The 20,534-nt window shown below is 41.6% G+C and overlaps 2 protein-coding genes across 2 annotated transcripts; both read right to left on the reverse strand.

Moving 5' to 3' along the window:
- Positions 1 to 9,618: 9,618 nt before the first annotated feature.
- On the reverse strand, positions 9,619 to 15,680 carry LOC116812233 (zinc finger protein 736-like; the record flags this gene model as incomplete). The annotated part of the gene is made up of 2 exons (XM_032757955.2): positions 9,619 to 10,413; positions 15,058 to 15,680. A coding segment is annotated over one exon (459 nt), but the record flags the coding sequence as incomplete, so codon positions are not given.
- Positions 15,681 to 15,850: 170 nt separating this feature from the next.
- On the reverse strand, positions 15,851 to 16,826 carry LOC131384299 (zinc finger protein 781-like). The gene has a single exon (XM_058444572.1). It carries the CDS (start codon positions 16,696 to 16,698, stop codon positions 15,994 to 15,996), a length of 705 nt encoding a protein of 234 aa, XP_058300555.1. The 5' UTR covers positions 16,699 to 16,826; the 3' UTR covers positions 15,851 to 15,993.
- Between the last annotated feature and the right edge of the window lie 3,708 nt (positions 16,827 to 20,534).

Raw genomic sequence — 20,534 nt, forward strand, 5'->3', positions numbered from 1 at the left:
CAGAGCAAGACTCTGTCTCAAAAAAAAGAAAAGAAAAGAAAAAGAGAAAAGAGAAACAACATTTGATATGTATGGACCCAGAAGCTAATGTGTGTAAAGTAATTCCAGTCATCAGAGAAGTGCAATTATAAGCATATAATTCCATTCTTGTTGATACCTAGTCATAATGTAGCATCACTCCTAACAGAATGGCCTCAATCATTTGTTATACGCATTTTTTTTGTTTGCTTGTTTTAGAGACAGGGATGTGCTCTGGCACCCAGGCTGGAGTGCAGTGGCACGATCTTAGCTCACCGCAGCCTAGACCTCCTGGACTCAGGCAACCCTCCTGCCACAGCCTCCTGAATAGTTAGACACAGGTGCGTGCCACCACACCTGGCTAACTTTTTAAAAATAGAGTTTGCATTTTTATGAGAATTATATGCACTAGAAGTTATTACAATTGTTGTGTTTATAAACAATGATAATATCTTTTCATGAAGTCACAGCCCAATGTATCAGTTCGCGTTTTCGTTTGTTCATTTTGTTTTGTTTGGTTTGGTTTTTTTGAGACAGGGTCCCACTTTTTCTCCCGGGCTGGAGTGCAATCGCGCGATCTCAGCTCACTTCACCCTCCGCCTCCTGGGTTCAAGTGATTCTCCTGTCTCAGCCTCCTGAGTAGGTGGGATTACAGGCATGAGCCACTGCGCGCAGCCTTCAGTTCACATCTTAGCACACCAGGAAGGCTATGTGATTCCACAGCAAACAGACTAAAGAAACAAATGCTTCAGTAATAAAACTCCCACATATATTCATCAATATATCAATGTGTGTTGAGAAAGAATAATTTGATTACATAATTATGTAGTTTAGTGCCAGTGTAGCAGCTTTTTGAGACAGGGTCTCATCTGTTGCCCAGGCTGGCGTGCACTGGCATCATCAAAGCTTACTGCAGCCTTGACCTCCTGGGCTCAAGTGACTCTCCTGCATCAGCCATCAGAGTAGCTGGGACCACAAGTGCACACCATCATGCTCGGCTGATTTTTGTATTTTTAGTAGGGACCATGTTTCACCACTTTGGCCAGGCTCGTCTCGAACTCCTGACCTCAAGTGATCCACCCTCCCACAATGGTGGGATTACAGGCATGAACCACCACATCCAGCCTAATTTTTTGTTTTTGTTTTTTGGAGACAGGATCTCATCCTGTGCCCTGACTGGAGTACAGTGGCACCATCATGTCTCACTGCAGCCTCGACCTTCTAGGCTCAAGTGATCCTCCCATCTCAGCCTCCCAGGTAGGACCACAAGCATGCACCACCATACCCTGCTCATTTTTAAATTTTTTTGTGACATTTTGGAGTCTCACTATGTTGTTCAGGCTGGTCTGTCTCAAACTCCTTGGCTCTTGTCTCAAATGCCTTGGCTCAAAAAGCCGGGCTTGGTGGTGCATGCCTGTAATCCTAGCTACTCGGGAGGCTGAGGCAGGAGAATTGCTTGAACCCAGGAGGTGGAGGTTGCAGTGAGCTGCGATTGTGCCATTGCACTCCACCCTGGGGAACAAGAGCAAAACTCCGTCTCAAAAAACAAAACAAACAAACAAAATAAATAAATAAAAATAAAAAAATTAGCCAGGCGTGGTGGCAGGCACCTGTAATCCCAGCTACTTGGGAGGCTGTGGCAGGAGAATTGCTTGAACCTGGGAGGTGGAGGTTGCAGTGAGCCGAGATCATACCACTGCACTCCAGCCTGGACGACAGAGCAAGATTCCATCTCAAAAAATTAAAAGAAAAAAAGAGTGAGAATTACTAAATGCCACAAGAATGACACCAAGCCGTTCATGAGGGATCCGCCCCTATGACCTAAACACCTCCCACCAAGCCCCACCTCCAACACTGAGAACCAAATTTCAACACAACACTTGGCTGGGACAAACCATAACCAAACCACAGGATAGGGACTATTACTATTCCCATTTCTCAAATGTGGAAACTGAGACACATGAAGGTTCAGGAACTTTTCTGACACCACAGAGCTGGTAAGATGCAGAACTGGGAATTTGACCTAATCATCTGTTTCCAAGTGTTTATGCTGTCACTCTAAATCACTCTGCCATACTAACTCGAAACTTTTCTTCTACTAATGCTATCCTAATGCTATCCCTCCCCCATCCCCCTACTGCACAACAGGCCCTGGTGTGTGATGCTCTCTGCCCTGTGTCCAGGTGTTCTCATTGTTCAATTCCCACCTATGAGTGAGAACATGCAGTGTTTGGTATTCCATCCTTGCAATAGTTTGCTCAGAATAATGGTTTCCAGCTTCATCCATGTCACTACAAAGGACATGAACTCATCCTTTTTTATGGCTGCATAGTATTCCATGGTGTATATGTGCCACCATTAGGAGAAATACCTAATGTAAATGACGAGTTAGTGGGTGCAGCAAACCAATATGGCAGGCACATGTATACATATGTAACAAACCTGCATGTTATGCACATGTACCCTAGAACTTAAAGTATAATAAATAAATAATAAAAAGACTTTTCTTGAGATAGTGTCATGCTCTGTCACCCAGGCTGGATCACAGTTCACTGTAGCCTCAACCACCTGGGCTCAGGTGATTCTCCTGCCTTAGCCTCCCAAGTAGCTGGGACTAAAAGCACATGCCATCACTTCCAGCTAGTTTTTTTTTTTTTTTTGAGACAGAGTCTCGCTCTTTCGCCCAAGCTGGAGTGCATTGGCACAATCTCAGCTCACTGCAACCTCCGCCTCCCAAATTCAAGCGATTTTCCTGCCTCAGCTTCCTGAATAGCTGGGATTACAGGTACACGCCACCATGCCTGGCTGATTTTTGTATTTTTAGTAGAGATGGGGTTTCACCATGTTGGCCAGGCTGGTCTCAAACTCCTGAGCTCAGGTGACCTGCCTGCCTTGTTTTAAAACAAAATGTTTTAAAAATTATCTGGATATAGGGCCAGGTGCGGTGGCTCATGCCTGTAATCCTAGCACTTTGGGAGGACGAGGCAGGTGGACTAGACGTGTGCCACCATGCCTGGCTAATTTTTTGTATTTTTAGTAGAGACAGGGTTTCACCGAGTTAGCCAGCATGGGCTCAATCTCCTAACCTCATGATCTGCCTGCCTCAGCCTCCCAAAGTGCTGGGTAAACCGGTGTGAGCCACTGTACCGGGCCAGATTTTTTTTTTTTTTTTTTTAGACGAAGTCTCGCTCTGTCGCCCAGGCTGAAGTGGAGTGGCACGGTCTTGGCTCACTGCAAGCTCCGCCTCCCGAGTAGCTGGGACTACAGGCACCCGCCACCACGTCCGGCTAATTTTTTGTATTTTTAGTAGAGACGGGGTTTCACCGCAGATTTTTTTTTAATAGAGATGTGGTGTTGCTATATTGACCAGGCTGCTCTCGAACTCCTGGCCTCAAGAGATCCTCCCGTCTTTGCCTCTCAAAGTGCTAGGATTACAGGTGTGAGCCACCACGCTCAGCCCATATATAATAAATATATATACATACACACACGCACAAATGTTTATATCTACAGAGATGTCACTTGATATTTTAATTGCTACTTATTTATTTTATTTTATTTTATTATTAATTTTTTTGCACACAAAACAATAAACATTTTCTAAAAATACATACAAACAAAAAGATGCGTATCAAACATATTAGGAAGGTTGCAAATGGGAAGACAGGGAATAGAAATGGGGAGTGGGAATTAAAGAAAATAAATGAGAGAGGGGCTTTATATGGATCAGTGATAATAACTAAATCCTCTATTTGACAAAGAAGAAGGAGAAGGAAGAGGAAGAAAAAGAAAGTGGGATAAAGGATCAGAAAGGGAGGAAAATAGAAAAAATTAGAGTATGACTCCAGGGTAGACCTGTTTTGTTGTCACTGGGTTGGTTGGTTGGTTTGTCTGTTGTATTTTTCATATGTTTTGCCATGTTGGCCAGACTGGTCTCGAGCTCCTAGCCTGAAGTGATCAACCCGCTCCGGCCCCCCAGAGTGGCGGGACCACAGGCGTGAGTCACCACGTCCAGCCCCCACATTGCTTCTGGCCTCTGTGGTAGACCTCCCAGACGAGGCGGCCGGGCAGAGGTGCTCCTCACTTCCCAGACGGGGCGGCCGGGCAGAGGCGCTCCTCACTTCTTCCCGGACGGGGCGGCCGGGCAGAGGCGCTCCTCACTTCCCAGACGATGGGTGGCCGGGCAGAGGCGCTCCTCACTTCCCAGAGGATGGGTGGCCGGGCAGAGGCACTCCTCACTTCCCAGATGGGGCGGCCGTACTTAAATATTTTAATATCAATACCACGACAACAATTATCAAGCACAATATCCAATTAGAATAACAGGCATTTCCAATCCTCTGGCCTCAGCCACCCTCCTGCGTGGTTTTTGAGGTTAAAGGTTTTTTGGTTTTGGGGTGGTTTTTTTTTGGCAAGGTCTAAAAATAATCTCTTAATTCTGAATGTCTTCAAAGACCCCCCTCCCCTTTGTATAAATACTTCCATGGACTGTTGTTTTATTATTTAAAATAAACTTTATTGAAGTATACATACAATAAAATGCATCATTTTAAGTGTATAGGTTTTTTTGAGACAGGGTCTCACTTTGTACAGTTTGATGAGGCTTAGCAAATGGATATACCTCAGTACCCACTGCCACTATCAAGATACAGAACTTTCTACTGGGTGCAGTGGCTCATGCCTGTAATCCCAACTTTGGGAGGCTGAACCGGGAGTACTGCTTGAGGCCAGGAGTTCCAGGACAGCCTGGGCAACATAGGAGATACCTGATTGCAATTTTTTAAAAAAAATTCGCCAGGCATGGTGGCATGCACCTGTGGTCCCAGCTTCTCAGGAGGCTGAGGCAGGAGGATCACATGAGCCACTATGGTGCAAACTGCACCCGCCTGGGGCGACAGAAATTTTTACAAGGTGCAATGGCTCACGCCTATACTCCCAACACTTTGAGAAGCCAAGGTGGGAGCATTGTTGACCCCAGGAGTTCCAGACCAGCCTGGGCAATATAGTCACATATCATGTCTACAAAGAATATTTAAAAATTTAGCCAAGCATGTTGGCAAAGGCCCGTGGTCCCAGCTACTTGGGAGGCTGAGGTGGAAGGATCACTTAGGCTCAGGTCCAGGAAGGCTGTAGTGAGTTGAGGCAGAGCCATTGCACTCCAGGCTAAGCAATACAGTGAGACCCTGTCTCAATATAAAAACACAAACAAATCAACAAAAAAACTCCCTAGGCCGCTGCAGTGGCTTGTGCCTGTAATCCCAGCACTTTGGGAGGCCGAGGCAGGCTGATCACCTGAGGTCAGGAGATCGAAACCACCCCTGGACTACATTGTGAAACCCCGTGTCTACTAAAAATATAAAAATCAGCCAGGTGTGGTGGTGCACATCTGTAGTCCCAGCTACTCAGGATGCTGAGGCAGGAGAATTTCTTGAACCTGGGAGGCAGAGGTTGCACTGAGCCGAGATCGCGCCACTGCATTCCAGCCTGGGCAACAGAGCGAGACTCCGTCTCAAAAAAACCTAGAAGGTGAACCCTTTAAGGATTCTAAACCACACACAAAACATGAAGGACCCCTTAAGGACATTTCCAGTGGGATATCCCTTTGTTTCCCGTAAGGAATTCTTTTAGTTAATCTATAATCTGTAGAAACAATGCTTATCACTGGCTTATATGTGGGCAAATCTCTATTCGGGGCTCTCAGCTACGAAGGCTGTGAGTCCCCCGATTCCCCACTCCATACGCTATATTTCTGTGTATGTGTCTTTAATTCCTCTAGCACAGCTGAGTTAGAGTCTCCCCAACTGAGCTGGTCTTGGCACCTTCTCACATCTCCCTGATTAATCTTTGAAATTTAGCAAATCCAAAATTACCACTGAGCAGGTGTGAGTGCTCACGCCTGTAATCCCAGCTCTTTGGGAGGCTGAAACAGACCCTGAAATTGTGGTTCAGGGTGACCAGGCTGAGGCTGCCCTTTAAAAGACAGAACTGCCAGGTCTATGTCTTATTTGCCTTGTCATTCTAATGTATCTTTTGGTATGGAGACCAGAAAAAGAGGCTGAGTATGTGACAGCCCTCCTGCTAGACTTGGTACTATTTATACGTGACTCTTAAGACTCAAGGTAGGTTGAGAGAATCTCTCTTCCTGGCACAGCCTGAGTAGGCTAGAGCACTGTGACCCTTAAAGCTTAGCTCATGAAGTCTTCAGAGGAATTTAAAAAACCACTGGATGTGGGGGGTAGAGAAAGAGCTGGTACAAACAGCAAGTAGCGGGTGAAATAATTGGAGCCAGGAAGAGAATCGGACCTGCTTGGAACAGTACACACACTGCCTGGGTGCAGCTGAACAGTTAAGCCAGTTTTGACTTGGGCCTTGTGCCATGGAGTTAACAGGCCCACTTCTGTTCTGGCCTGGGTGCTGAACTCTTTGGTTCTAGAACCAAATGTGAATTCTGGATCCTGGAATTCCAGCTGGGTTTCACAGGCCACTGGAGTGAGGTTGCCCTGGTGGGCCCACAAAAGTGGCTGTGGGTGGGCTTACCACACGATTGGCTGCTTCTGTGCCTAAACTCCCAAGGAAGAGGGATCTTCTTCCTCAAGGCATGCCTAGGGAAGCCTGAGGCTTATGGGAGCCAGTGAAGAAAAAAGGTGATGCCTCAGCCCAGTGCTTTTGCCCCTCTTGACTTGTGCAGCTCCAGGTACAGCCTGTGCTTCAAAAGGCTGGGGGATCTCTGGGCTGAGCTCGGGGCCCTGAGAGCATTCTCCCCTTCAGGGACTGCTCATGCCTACCCCTCTGTGCTTACCAGACAGCTCAGCATGTCTGCTGTATGCCACCCTTATTGCCTACTCTTGCGAAGTCCATGTCTCCCCAGACTGGCTTGGGGCACATGCTCACTGAAGCCCAGCTAACCTGTCCATCCTTCTTCCAATGCACAGCCTCAGGCAGGTGCCACCCAGGGTACCTCCTAGAATGTGATCTCAGGGGGTCACAGCGACACATTCTGCTCTTACTTATTGACTAGTTAATCAGTAAGTCACTTAATGTGCCAAGATGGGTGTGGGCCTTGACACTCTTGATCTCCTTTCTCTAGTGGGGCTGCACTGGGGATTGCCATCCTGATTTCTTTGTGGAAAAAGCTAGCAGGTGAGGCAGGACTTAAGGGCCAGGGACAGGACAGAGCACCTAGGCTGGCCTCACCCAGGGCCCTCTGAGGTCCCATGCAGCAGGAGGGCTCAGTGGAGCTCCAGGCCCCTTTTCTAGGATGGTTCCCATGGCCCCTTCCTGGACCTCCAAGAAGGGCCCACTCTTTCTGCAACCTGCACCCACTGGTCTCTAGGAGATGGGCATCCATTTATCTTTGTGGACATGGCCTTCTGCTTCATTTCCATTGATGTTCTCCTGGAAGAAATGCCTAGGGAATCCTGGGTCTGTGCTGGAGGTTCTCTAAGTGCCAAAGTCAATAAGAAAGTCTCAAGAATATAATTAATAGTACTTTCTGCACATTACTATCTCAGTGCTACTTTTGTGCAAAAATGTGTAAAAACAAATATTAAGATTTTTATCCTTTACATTATTTTAATTAGGTCATCATACAAACCTTTTATTTTCCTGAGATTTATTTTCATGCCAATCATTGAATTTTTGTTTTCCTCTTTGTTCAAATTGTTACCTGTTTTAGAGGCAAAATCTTAAAAATATTTATGCTAACAGGTGACAGCAATTTATTTAAAATGTAATTAGATTTGTTAAATAAGTAAATAATATAAGAAAACATAGTTTATATTACTTGTATGAATTATTTTTACATCTTCAACTTAAAATTTTTTAGCTAGGTATGCAATTCAAAATTGACATATTTTAAAAATTATTATTTTAAAAAATCACCCAATTCATAGTGCAAAAAAATACCAATCTTACTGAGTTTTACTACTAGCAGAAGCTGGGTTGCCTTAGGACCTGATGAAACATAACCACTCTATATATCACCCAATTGCCCAAAATCTACCCAGAACTGAAGGCTGATTCTGCCAGTTCCTAAGAAGACAGTCTTAATACACACCCAATTTTCATTTAGGATCGTTTCCCACTTCTACCTTCTAGTAATTTCTGCCGGAACTACACTTCTGAGAGCCCAGGAGAGCAGGGCAGAAATAAAATCTCCTTGAGCTATAACAAATGTTTGGTTTTGTTCTTCTGTATCACACAGCTTTTCTATTCTCGGAGACAGTAAGTTGAGGATGTGCTGTGTCAAGATCTAGAACCAAGGTCGGGTGCAGTGGCTCACACCTGAAATCCCAGCACTTTGGGAGGTTGAGGCGGGCAGATCATGAGGTTAGGAGATTGAGACCATCCTGGTCAACACGGTGAAACCCCGTCCCTACTAAAAATGCAAACAATTAGCCAGGTGTGGTGGTGGGCGCCTGTAGTCCCAGCTAATCGGGAGACTGAGGCAAAAGAATTGCTTGAACCTAGGAGGTGTAGGTTCCAGTGAGCCAAGATTGTGCCACTGCACTCCAGCCTGGGCAACAGAGTGAGACTCCATTTCAGGAAAAAAAAAGATCTAGAATCAAATCCACTCGAAATAGCTTGATAATTCTGTCTAAGCCAGAATATAGAGGAGGAAAACTAAAACCATATTTTTGTTAATCTAAATGAAAAGAGTTCAGGGCATTTTAGGCATCAATACATGTGGAGAATACCCTTAACATCTGTCAGCAATTCCAGGTTTGACTGCATAGAATTGCCCTCTACCTCCCCCAGTAGATGTTTAAATGTAGAAACATAATCCGAAAATTTTACAAGGTTTTCACTTAGTTTTGCTAAAATGTCCATCTCTTCATCTTGTTTCAATTGTGAGAGTCAATTGTGCAGCATGGATATGATTATACTCTCTTCATATGCAGAATGTCACCACTATAGATACTTTCAATTTTTCACCTGAGACAACAGGCTGATTTCAAAAAGAAGTTATTTCTAATTATGTAGCTTCTATTGCATAGCTAGTATTGCTTTTGTTGGTTTATTTCACATATATGCCAAAATAAAACGTTCAATTCTTTACTTCAATAAATTGACCCAATAAATTTAATAAAATCAATTATATCAGTTTTATAAAGTAAAATGATCAATAACTAAATGAAAATTGGATTAAATAGCATTCTCTAATTGAAACAAAATGTAAAATGTACTAAATAAATAACATACAATAATACACTCAGTGTGAAATTCCATGTGAAAATTATTTTATGAACACCATTAAATTTTATCAGTCACTTTCATAATCTCTGAGGGGATAATACAAATAATGTTTTATGAAATTAGATGAAGAGAAAATGATATATTATGCCTATGGTGAACAACAAGAAAACAGACAAACAAAAAAAGAATTTACAAAGGATGATTCTAAGCTAGGAGCAATAACATTTTAAATAAATGAATTTAATACAAAGCAGAGAAAACAGATTTGCTTTCAAAATCTTTGAAATTACCAGTAAAGCTGGTAAGATATCAACACATGTAAAATTATGTTTCATTCTAATATTTTTCTTTTCTTCTCAAAATAGGTACACAACCATAAACAAATATGAATACTTTCTCTATAAATCTGTTACACCTGAAGTTTATTTTACAGTGATACATTTGTATATTTAAATTGGTGTAAATCAAAACTAAAGGTCTGTACGTGTTTAGCGGACCAGAGAAGTCATATTTTCAACAGAAAAAGTAGGATAAAATTTTGTAAAGTTGTTCAGAATTCAGAAACATATAGCTCCATTATACTCATATAATCTTCATTACAAACATCATAATAACCTGTAGTTACAAGAAAAACAAAAATGTTAATTTGTAGGAATCATATTCCCCAAATTAAGTTAAAGATGACTGACAAAGAAATCACTAGAGATGTTATTCCACGGTCACACAATAGTATATTGTTACCATCTGTTGACCTACAACCTTGGGTAAGATGGGATAAGTCAACATCAGTGGCAAGATACACATTCAATGTAAAACAGCCTTAACCCAATAACAATAATTTTGGTTTATTAAAATAAATTAAGTTCATACATTGTCATTAAAAGGCATTTTGAAATTCACTGTATTTTAATTACCTTAGTTTGCAAATGGTAAAGCAATTTCCTTCTAAAATTCAAATTGTTTCTCTTACTATGCAGAATATTATCCTAATCACTTGCCACACTTCTATCACCCTGTCACTTATAATGCTGTTGTAAATCAACCACTAAGTGGCCTTTCCACTTAGAATTTCTTCATGTATCTTAGATTTCAGTTCTCTTAATCTTCCATGGGTAAGTATATAAATCTTTTTATCTGATACGGAAGAACTTCTCCTAACTCTGGTGCAGCAACCATTGACCATGTTCTTTCACATAAATTCTAGAATGAAGACATAGCATCAAATGTAAGAGTTAAATTACATCAATATTTGCTTTTGAAAATACAGTAAATTATTTTAATATAAAAAAGTAGAAAGAGCTAGACTGTGTAGCTCTCATAGAGAAGAATGCAAGGTGTGCATAGATACAGCACCTTCAACTGAAACATCCAGGTACTTGCACTGGAACTAATGAAAGAAACAACTTAACTTACGGAGAATGGAGTAAAGCAAGGCAGGACAATGGGCCACTTGGGAACAACATGGAGCCAAGGGAACCTCCTCACCCAGTAAAACAGTGAGTGCCTGTGTGACCCTAGGAACCCATGATTCTCCCACAGATCTCTGCAACCTTCAGGTGAGGAGATACTCTCATGAACCCACTTCATCAAGGCCTTCAATTTAACACACAGAGCTACGTGGAGTCTCAGCAGAGCAGCCACTGAGGCCTGCACAGAGATTCAAGAGCCTCAGATACTCTGGCTTTCCAGGCTTCCCAGAAAAAGTAGCTGCAACTCAGCAAACAGGAGGTTATAACCCTGTGCATACCCATAGGAAAGAGGCAAAATCCAGGGGGCTGAGCAGTGATGGTCTGTAGGACCCACTTCCACAGTGCCCCACAGGGTAAAAACTACTGGCTTAGAATTCCAGCCAACCACTGGTAGCAGTACTGCACCTCCCTGGGATGGAGCTACCAGAAAGAGGAGTGGGCCGCCATCTTTGCTTCTTGGGCAACTTAGCCATTCCAGCCTTCATGTGTTGAAGAGCCCAAGCTGACCAGGGGTGGAAAGGGTCTCCTAGCACAGTACAGGTGCTCTAAAAAGACATGGCCAGACTGTCTGTTAAAGCAGGTGCCCAATCTCATTCCTCCTCACTGCAAAGTAGTTCCCAACGAGGGTCTCCAGCTACCACCACAGGTGCTCTTTGATCAATGGAGTTTTGAATCCTCTTTGGGATACAGCTCCTAGAGGGAAGAGTGAGTGGCCATTTTTGCTGTTTGTGTGACTTAGCTGTTCCAGCCTTCTGGCTTTGAAGAGTCCGAATAAACTGGGGATGGAAGTGGTACTTCTGCACAGCAGAGCTGTCCTATAAAAATGTGGCTAGACTGCATTCTTTCTTTTTTTTTTTTTTGAGATGGAGTCTCGCTCTGTCGCCAGGCAGGAGTACAGTGGCACAATCTCAGCTCACTGCAACATCTGCCTCCTGGGTTCAAGCAATTCTCCTGCCTCAGCCTCCTGATTAGCCACCACACCTGGCTAATTTTCTTTTCTTGTATTTTAGTAGAGGTGGGATTTCATCATGTTGCCCAGGCTGGTCTTGAACTCCTGAGCTCAGGCAATCCACCTGCCTCGGCCTCCCAAAGTGCTAGGGTTACAGGCATGAGCCACTGTGCCCAGCCTACACTGCTTTCTTAAGTAGGTCCCCAATCATGTTCTCCTCACTGGGTAAGACCTTTCAACAGGGGTTTCCAGCTACCTCCTACAGTTGTTTTGGGGCTGGAAACAGGTCTATACCTCCCTTAGATGGAGCTCTTAGAGAAAAGGGTATGCTGCCATTGTTGCTGTTTTACAGTATTCACTGGTGATAATGTCATCAGGTACTGGAAAATCTGAGGTGATTAGAAACTGCAGTGGATACCCAGCATACTGCAGCAGCCCTTCAGAAAAGTGGCCAGACTGTTACGTGAGTGCCTGTTCTCATATATTCTCACTGGGCAAGTTCTCCAGGCCTGGGCCACTAGCCAATCATTGCCAGGGCTATTGAGCCAGTAGCAACTTTGCAACTCCCTAGACAGAGCCTCCAAGAGCAACTGAAAATATTTCTGCCATTGCCTCTGCAGTAGAACTGTCTTTGCTACCGCCAGACTAATGAAAAATCCAACACCCTAAGTGCCTTATTCACACCTCAAACAAGCTGTAGTTTACCCAAGGAGACAGGGCCAGTCCATCCTCCATGGGTCCCACAAACTACCCACTGCTCATTACCAGTGAACCCCTACTTTGGCCAAAAGCACAGATCCTCCATCCTGGTCGGACTGCACTGAGTGATTGCTGGCCTACACGTCTCTGAGATGCAGCCCCCAGAAGACAGGCAAAGAGGTGGGGCAGCAACCCAGCTCATGTGGTGGCCAGAGGGTTTGATGCAAGAGCATCTGCAGTAAAGTGTGGCCATTGACGGCCATTTCCATAGGCTCAACTTTCTCCCATAAGAGACTTTAGCCCTAGGAGAACTGTTGGACCTAATTTCTGCAGGATGGTCTTGCAAATCAGAAGAAGCTGATCCAACTGAGTACTCCTTGGTCTGCTGGCCTCTCCCAGGGACCCAGTCTGGCCACAGCTGCTTACAGGGCAGTCTCAGGTACCCTAGGAGCCCATACCATAGCATCTGCACTGGTGGGCCATGCCTGACCCATGAAGAGCTCCAGCAAGGCAGCCCCTATGACTGCACCAGCCCCCATGTTTCTTCCCTATACTCCAGCTTCCCCCGAGACCATGGCAACCCCCCATATTACTTTGCTGGCACATGTCTGCAAAGGTGAGTTTGGCTTTGCTTGCCCCACCAGCAAATGGAAATGTAGTATGCCCCTGCCACTCCAAGCAATTGCCATCGTAGATGAAGCTTTGGTGGGTAGAGAGCCAGAAAGCCCCACCCTGGCCTTTGTGGTAAAACTGTGCAGAGAACAGGGTATCCTCCCACACTCTGAACAATCATTCCTTCTTGAGGGGCACAGAGAAGGCATCAAAACCTTTACTGGCCAGTATCCTGCCCCAAGCCAACACCACCTTTAGTGCAACAGCACACGGTCTCCACAAGGTAACCCCCACTCCCCTCCCAGCTGCTTTGCTCCTGCCACTGAAGTGAATACCCAAAGACAGGCAGGAAGCCCATATCCACTAGCACTCTGCTCCAGCTGTGGCACCTTAGTCCCACAGAGTGGCAGACTCCAAATCACAAGGAGCCAGAGAACACAGTTGGGGCTCAATACAACTCCCCCAGAGTTAGAGTATGCAGACTCTAAGTTGTGAGCTGAGCATTTAGAGTATGCAGCCTCTGAGTTGTGAGCTGAGCAGTGCCCTGTCCACCACCACAAAAAAAAAAAAAAAAAACAACTCCCAGGAACAAAGCCTGTTGGCTGAATCCACCTTTTACCACAATCAAATACTCAAGACCATCAAATAGGATCAAAAAAACCAAAACCCCATTCAAAGTTCAGCAACTTTAAAGATATGCCCACAAAGATGAGACAAAATCAGTGCAAAAATGTTGAAAACACAAAAAGCCAGAGTGCCTTCTTTCATCCAAATGACCAAATTACATTACCAGCAAGGCCTAAGATGACAGAAGCAGAATTCAGAATATGGGTAGAAACAAACTTCATCAAGCTACAAAAATAAGTTGCAACCCAATGCAATGAATAAAAAATAATTGCCTGAACTGATGGGAAAAACAGCCAGTCTAGAGAAAAATATGGTCAACATGATAGAACTGAAAAACACAATACAAAACCTTTATAATGTAATCACAAGTGTTAATAGAAGAATAGGCCAAGCAGAGGGAAGAATCTCAGAGCTTCAAGACTGGCTTTCTGAAATAAAACAGACAAGAATAGTGAAAAAGTATAAAGAGGAATGAACAAAACCTCCAAGAAATATCGGATTATGTAAATAAACCAAATCTATAATTAAAGAGAGTGCTTGAAAGTGATGGGGAGAATGAAAATAACTTAAAATACATATTTTGGGATAACATCCATGAGAATTTCCCCAACCTAGAGAGGCCAACATTCAAAGGCAAGAAATGTGGAGAACCCCAATAATATACCCCATGAGAAGGTCATCCCCAAGATACATAATCATGAGATTCTCCAAGGTCAAAATGAGAGAAAAAAAATGTTAAAGGCAGCTAGAGAGAAAGGCCAGGTCACCTCTAAAAAGAAGCTCAGACAACAATGAACCTTGCAGCAGAGATCCTTCAAGTCAAAAGAGATTAAGGGCCAATATTCAACTTTCTTAAAAAAAGAATTCTAATCCAGAAGTTCATATCCGGCCAAAGTAAGCTTCAGAAGCAAAAAATAAATATGATCGTATTCAGATAAGCAAATGCTGAGGAAATCTGTTACCACAAGACCTGCCTTAAAAGATCTTCTGAAGAAAGCCCTAAATAAGAAAAAGACTATAACCAATCACTACAAAAACACACTAAAGTACACAAACCACTGACATGATAAAGCCACCACATAAACAAATGTGCAAAATAGCCAGCTAAGATGATCATGACAGAATCAAATCCACACATAAGAATACAAACCTTAAGAATGTACATGGGTTAAATGACCAAATTAAAAAACAGAGTGGCAAATAAAGAACCAAGATCTAATGGTATATTGCAATTGAGATACCCACTTCAAATAAGCTCAAAATAAAGGGAAAAGTCTACCAAGCAAATAGAAAACATTAAAAATCAAGGATTGCAATCCTAGTTTCTGACAAAACGGACTTTAAATCAACAGATTTTAAAAAAAAAAAACAAAAAATGGCATTACATAATAGTAAAGGGCTATACATGCACCCAAAAGCACCCAGATTATAAAGCAGGTTCTTAGAGACCCTCTAAGATGTTATTAAATGTTCTTCAATAGTCATTACCTTTATACTACATTTGTTCAGTAGTAAGTCTCTGATGTTGAACACAATATGACGACTTGTTAAAGGCTTTTCCACATTTTTAACACTTGCGGAGCTTCTCTCTAGTATGAATTCTCTTATGTCTAATGAGGTGTGAGAATGAGCTCAATACTTTGCCACATTCTTCACATTTGTAGGGTTTTCTCACCAGGGTGAATTCTCTTATGATTAGTAAAGTCTGAGAGCCACGTAAAGGTTTTGCTGCACTCTTTGCATTTGTAAGGTCTCTCTTCCATATGAATTCTCTTGTGGTTAATAAGGATTGAGGAGCGGGTAAAGGCTTTGCCACATTCTTCACAGATGTAGGGTGTCTCTCCAGTATGAATTCTCTTGTGTTTACTAAGGGCCGAGATCCACGTAAAAGCTTTTCCACATTCATTACATTTGTAAGGTTTATCTCCAGTATGAATTACCTCATGTTTAGTAAGGTCTGAGAACCACCTAAAGGCTTTGTTACATTCTTCACATTTGTAGGGTTTCTCTCCAGTGTGAATTCTCTTATGACTAGTAAGTTCTGAGAAGCACTTAAAGGCTTTGCCACATTCTTCACACTTGTAGGTCTGTCTCCAGTATGACTTCTCTTGTGTTTAATACGGCTTGAGGAGCAAGTAAAGGTTTTGCCACATTCTTCACATTTGTAGGGCTTCTCTCTAGTGTGAATTCTCTTATGATTAGTCAGGTCTGGGAACCACTTAAAGGTTTTGCCACATTCTTCACATTTGTAAGGTCTCATTTCCATATGAATTCTCTTGTGTTTAATAAGGTTTGAGGAGCAGGTAAAGGTTTTGCCACATTCTTCACATTTGTAGGGTTTCTCTCCAGTGTGAATTCTCTTATGATTAGTTAGGTCTGAGAACCACTTAAAGGTTTTGCCACATTCTTCACATTTGTAAGGTCTCACTTCCATATGAATTCTCTTGTGGTTAATAAGGGTTGAGGAGTAGGTAAAGGCTTTGCCACATTCTTCACAAATGTAGGGTTTCTCTCCAGTATGAATTCTGTTATGTTGACTACGGGCCGAGATCCACATAAAAGCTTTTCCACATTCATTACATTTGTAGGGTTTCTCTCCAGTATGAATTCTCTTATGTTTAGTAAGGTCTGAGCAACACCTAAATGCTTTGTGACATTCTTTACATTTGTAGGGTTTCTCTCCAGTATGAATTCTCTTATGTTTAGTAAGGTCTGAGCAACACCTAAAGGCTTTGTGACATTCTTCGCATTTGTAGGGTCTGTCTCCAGTATGATTTCTCTTGTGTTTAATAAGGGCTGAGGAACAGGTAAACGTTTTGCCACATTCTTCACATTTGTAGGGTTTCTTTCCAGTATAAACTCTATTATGTTCAGTAAGGTTTGAGAACTTTTTACAGGCTTTGTCAAACTCTTCACATTTGTAGCATCTATCTGCAGTATGAATTCTCTTCTGCAGGGTAAAATCTGACAACCTACAGTCTTTGCCACATTCTTTACATTTGTAGCATTTCTCTCTGCTAAAAATTTTCTTATGTTCAGTGAAGACTGAGCACAACCTAAAAGCTCCGCCACATTTATTACATTGACAGGTTTTGCTATGGGTAGTTGACAAACATTGATGAATGCCATTATAACTGCTTTTCTGCCCCTTGCAATTACCCACACGTTGGTAGTATTTCTTTAAACGTGAAGTATTAAGGTCACAGCTTCCAGATTTTCTCAGAATCACTTTTTGTAATAAATCATTTATGTCGTGCTCCGGCAATATCTCCGCAGTAAAATGAAAAGAGCCAGCTGGAAAAAAAAAAAAAAAAAACACAAAATTTCTCCCTCATCAGACTTAGGTGAATACACTTTACAAATATATAATTATAGAAAGCACATTAACAAGGTGACACAATAAAATACCACAGGCTCTACTTCCTTTATAGACATATAAGCTTAACAGACATACACTGACCAAAATGTCTTTGTGAGAAGTGTAAGAACCAGTTAAGCATTTGCAGCACCTCAAGTGAGAAAAATGCCAAGAACCACATAGAGGTGTAATAAAAGTATTCCATATTTACCCACCACAGCCATTCTTCATCCCATGATGACTTTAAATATAGACTCCCAATTCCTGTCTTCCCCCTCCAAAAATAAATAAAACAGTGGTACATGTGTTCATGCTTCTGGCTTTTTGAGACCTTACCAAAGACTAATTTCTGTATTCCATGACAGTGTTGAAAATAAAGGTGGTATACTTTGACAGTTTTGGACAGCAGAGACACTTCAGTATCATAGACAGAGAATGGGTATAGCAAGCGACTACAGGCAGAAGATCAAAGAAGTAAAGAAATAGAAACCGGAACAGCATTGCAAACCACCTAGAACTCTCTACTCAACAATACTAGAACACACATTCTTCTCAAGTACATATGGCACATTCTCAGAAGAGACCATACAACACATAAAAGAAGTCTCCATAATTTTTTTTTTTTTTTTTGGAGACACAGTCTCTCTCTGTCGCCCAGGCTGGAGTGCAGTGGTGCAATCCAACCTCCATCTCCAGGGTTCAGGCGATTCTCCTGCCTCAGCATCCGGAGTAGCTAAGATTACAGGCGTGCCTCACCTGGCTAATTTTGTATGTTTACTAGAGATGGGGTTTCACCATGTTGGCCAGGCTAATCTTGAACTTCTGACCTTGGGTGATCCGCCTGCCTGGACTGCTCAAAATGGAGGGAGTACGGGTGTGAGCCACCACACCTGACCCTTGTAGTTTTTACAAGTAAGAATAAAACAATCACTGACTAATAACCAAAAAATAAAAAAGTAAATATACAAGTCATAAAATAGGAGTAATATTTTACACAGGCAAACACACACATAAATAATTAAAATAGCAATATATGTATGACTGATTCATATCCGACTTCTGTCCAAATATTGTTTTAATGTGTACAGAGTTGAATATTGGCATAAAAAATTATACATAAATAAAAACTAAAAGCACAATTAATTAATGTGACATAGCCAACTAAAACATGAGCCACTAAAATATAAAATAGTGAAACAAAATTTAACAAAAAAATTAACCAAAAAATATTGAATCAACATAGTGTACTACCAAAAAATAATTATTCTAGATAGCCATGCATTTTAAATGTGACTGCACATTTATAAAGAGCACATATTTTGGTATTTTTGTTCAATTTCAACTTTTCCTACATGTTCAGAGGCTACATGTCTAGGTCTGTTACACTGGTATATTATGTACTGCTAAGTTTTGGGATATTGCTACTACTACTCAGGTAGGTAGCACAGTACCCCATAGGTAGCTTTTCAGGCCTTGTCTCTGTCCTCCCTTCCTCCGCTAGCGGTCTCCAGCATCTATTGTTTCCATCTTTATATCCATGTATACCCAATATTCAGCTCACACTTATAAGTAAGAACATGTAGTATTTGGCTTTCTGTTTTTGCATTAATTTACTTAAGATAATGGCTTTCAGCTGCATCAATGTTGCTACAAAGAGCATAATTTTTTTGGCTGTGTACTATTTCATAGTGTATAGGTACCACATATTCTTTATCCAATCTACCACTGATAGGCAACTAGATTGATTTCATGTTGTTGTTATTGAAGACAACAAAGTTTGAATCACTAATCATTTGAATAATTAAAATGCTGATTTTAATTATTTATGTGTGTGTTTGCCTGTGTAAAATATTACTCCTATTTTATGACTTGTATATTTACTTTTTTATTTTTTGGTTATTAGTCAATGATTGTTTTATTCTTACTTGTAAAAACTACAAGGGTCAGGTGTGGTGGCTCACACCTGTATTCCCTGCATTTTGAGCAGTCCAGGCGGGTGGATCACCCAAGGTCAGTGAAAGCAATAACATTTTATAGAAAATGCATTATAATCATTTATAAAAAGCTTTGATGAGAAAATATGATGAAATAGGCACTTAAATAATACTGGACATATTTATTATGTCATTAATATATAGCTGCTATTTTTGCACAAAATGTAAAGGCAATAAGGTGACCTTTGGAAGCAAAGCATTATATTACTAAATAATATAAACAATATAAATACAGTACAATATGATATCAAATAAAACGAACAATTAGAAATAAATTTATACAATTGTGTAGATGAAGTTTGAGAAAAGTTGATGAAAATGCTGATAACTTTTTGTTTGCAGTAAACTTAAACATATAAATCGAAGATTTTAATATATGTGGTGTGCCTATTAATTATCTAATTCACTTTTTATATAACATATACATTTGAGCACATTAGCTCAGAACTTGTGAAATTACAGGCATAGTTGGTATACAGCAAATCAAAGAAAAAAATATATAGGACACAGCCCTAGTAATCTTCATAGCAAAGATGATAAAATTTAAAAATAATAGTTATTAAGAGGTAACAATTTCGAGTTTATTATATGCTGGACAGTGTTCTAAGTAACCTATGGTATTAGTGTTTTTATGCATTCTGTGAGCTGAGTAGATCAAATCAACTATTCCACAGTAGAGGCATTTGTCATACAGCATTTAAATTTCTAAGCTTGGGCCGGGCGCGGTGGCTCACGCTTGTAATCCCAGCACTTTGGGAGGCCGAGGCGGGCGGATCACGAGGTCAGGAGATCGAGACCACGGTGAAACCCCGTCTCTACTAAAAATATAAAAAAATTAGCCGGGCGTGGTGGCGGGTGCCTGTAGTCCCAGCTATTCGGAGAGGCTGAGGCAGGAGAATGGCGTGAACCCGGGAGGCAGAGCTTGCAGTGAGCCGAGACTGCGCCACTGCACTCCAGCCTGGGTGACAGAGCGAGACTCCGTCGCAAAAATAAATAAATAAATAAATAAATAAATTTCTAAGCTTAGTTCCTACTAAAATAAAGATACTTTCGAAGTGAAATAGATGTTTAGATTTTCTTGTACTTAATCAGATGCTTTGTGCTCTGATAAAAGTTATCACTTTCATTTTCTGTATAATCAGTTGACTGGAAATTATAAAGCAGAAAACATATGACATCTGTCCCTGGCCTCTCTCAAATCTCTTGACCAAATCTCAATGTCTCCCCTACTCCTCTCACAGATGTCTAACATAAGGCACAAACAGATTTTTAAAAACAGCTTAACATAGTGGTCTCCAAAAATCTGCACAAATTTTCCAAATCCCTCAAAGCAACAGAAGAGCAGTTACATTATTTAGATCCTCACAGCATAAAAAGGAGTTTGTCTCTCACTGTGAATGCACCAGCAGATTAGTAAATAAACTGAAGATTTAGAGAATTCAAAAGCCTAATAAGTATGCATCAAAAAATTTTCTTCCATGACAGTAAAAGGCTTTTCAAGAATCAGTTCCATTGGAGAACAGCTTCCCAATCCACATTTTAAACTCTTGTTTTCTCCTTCACCTTTGGACATTTCACATGTGTTATCTGCCAAATCAGAGTGTATGGCTATT

This window comes from Hylobates moloch, unplaced genomic scaffold (assembly GCF_009828535.3).
Source record: "Hylobates moloch isolate HMO894 unplaced genomic scaffold, HMol_V3 SCAFFOLD_1, whole genome shotgun sequence".
NCBI lineage: Eukaryota > Metazoa > Chordata > Mammalia > Primates > Hylobatidae > Hylobates > Hylobates moloch.

Bases quoted from the DNA above. Each gene is read 5' to 3' on its own strand.
- LOC131384299 (XM_058444572.1), bottom strand. From the start codon at position 16,698: ATGGCATTCATCAATGTTTGTCAACTACCCATAGCAAAACCTGTCAAT.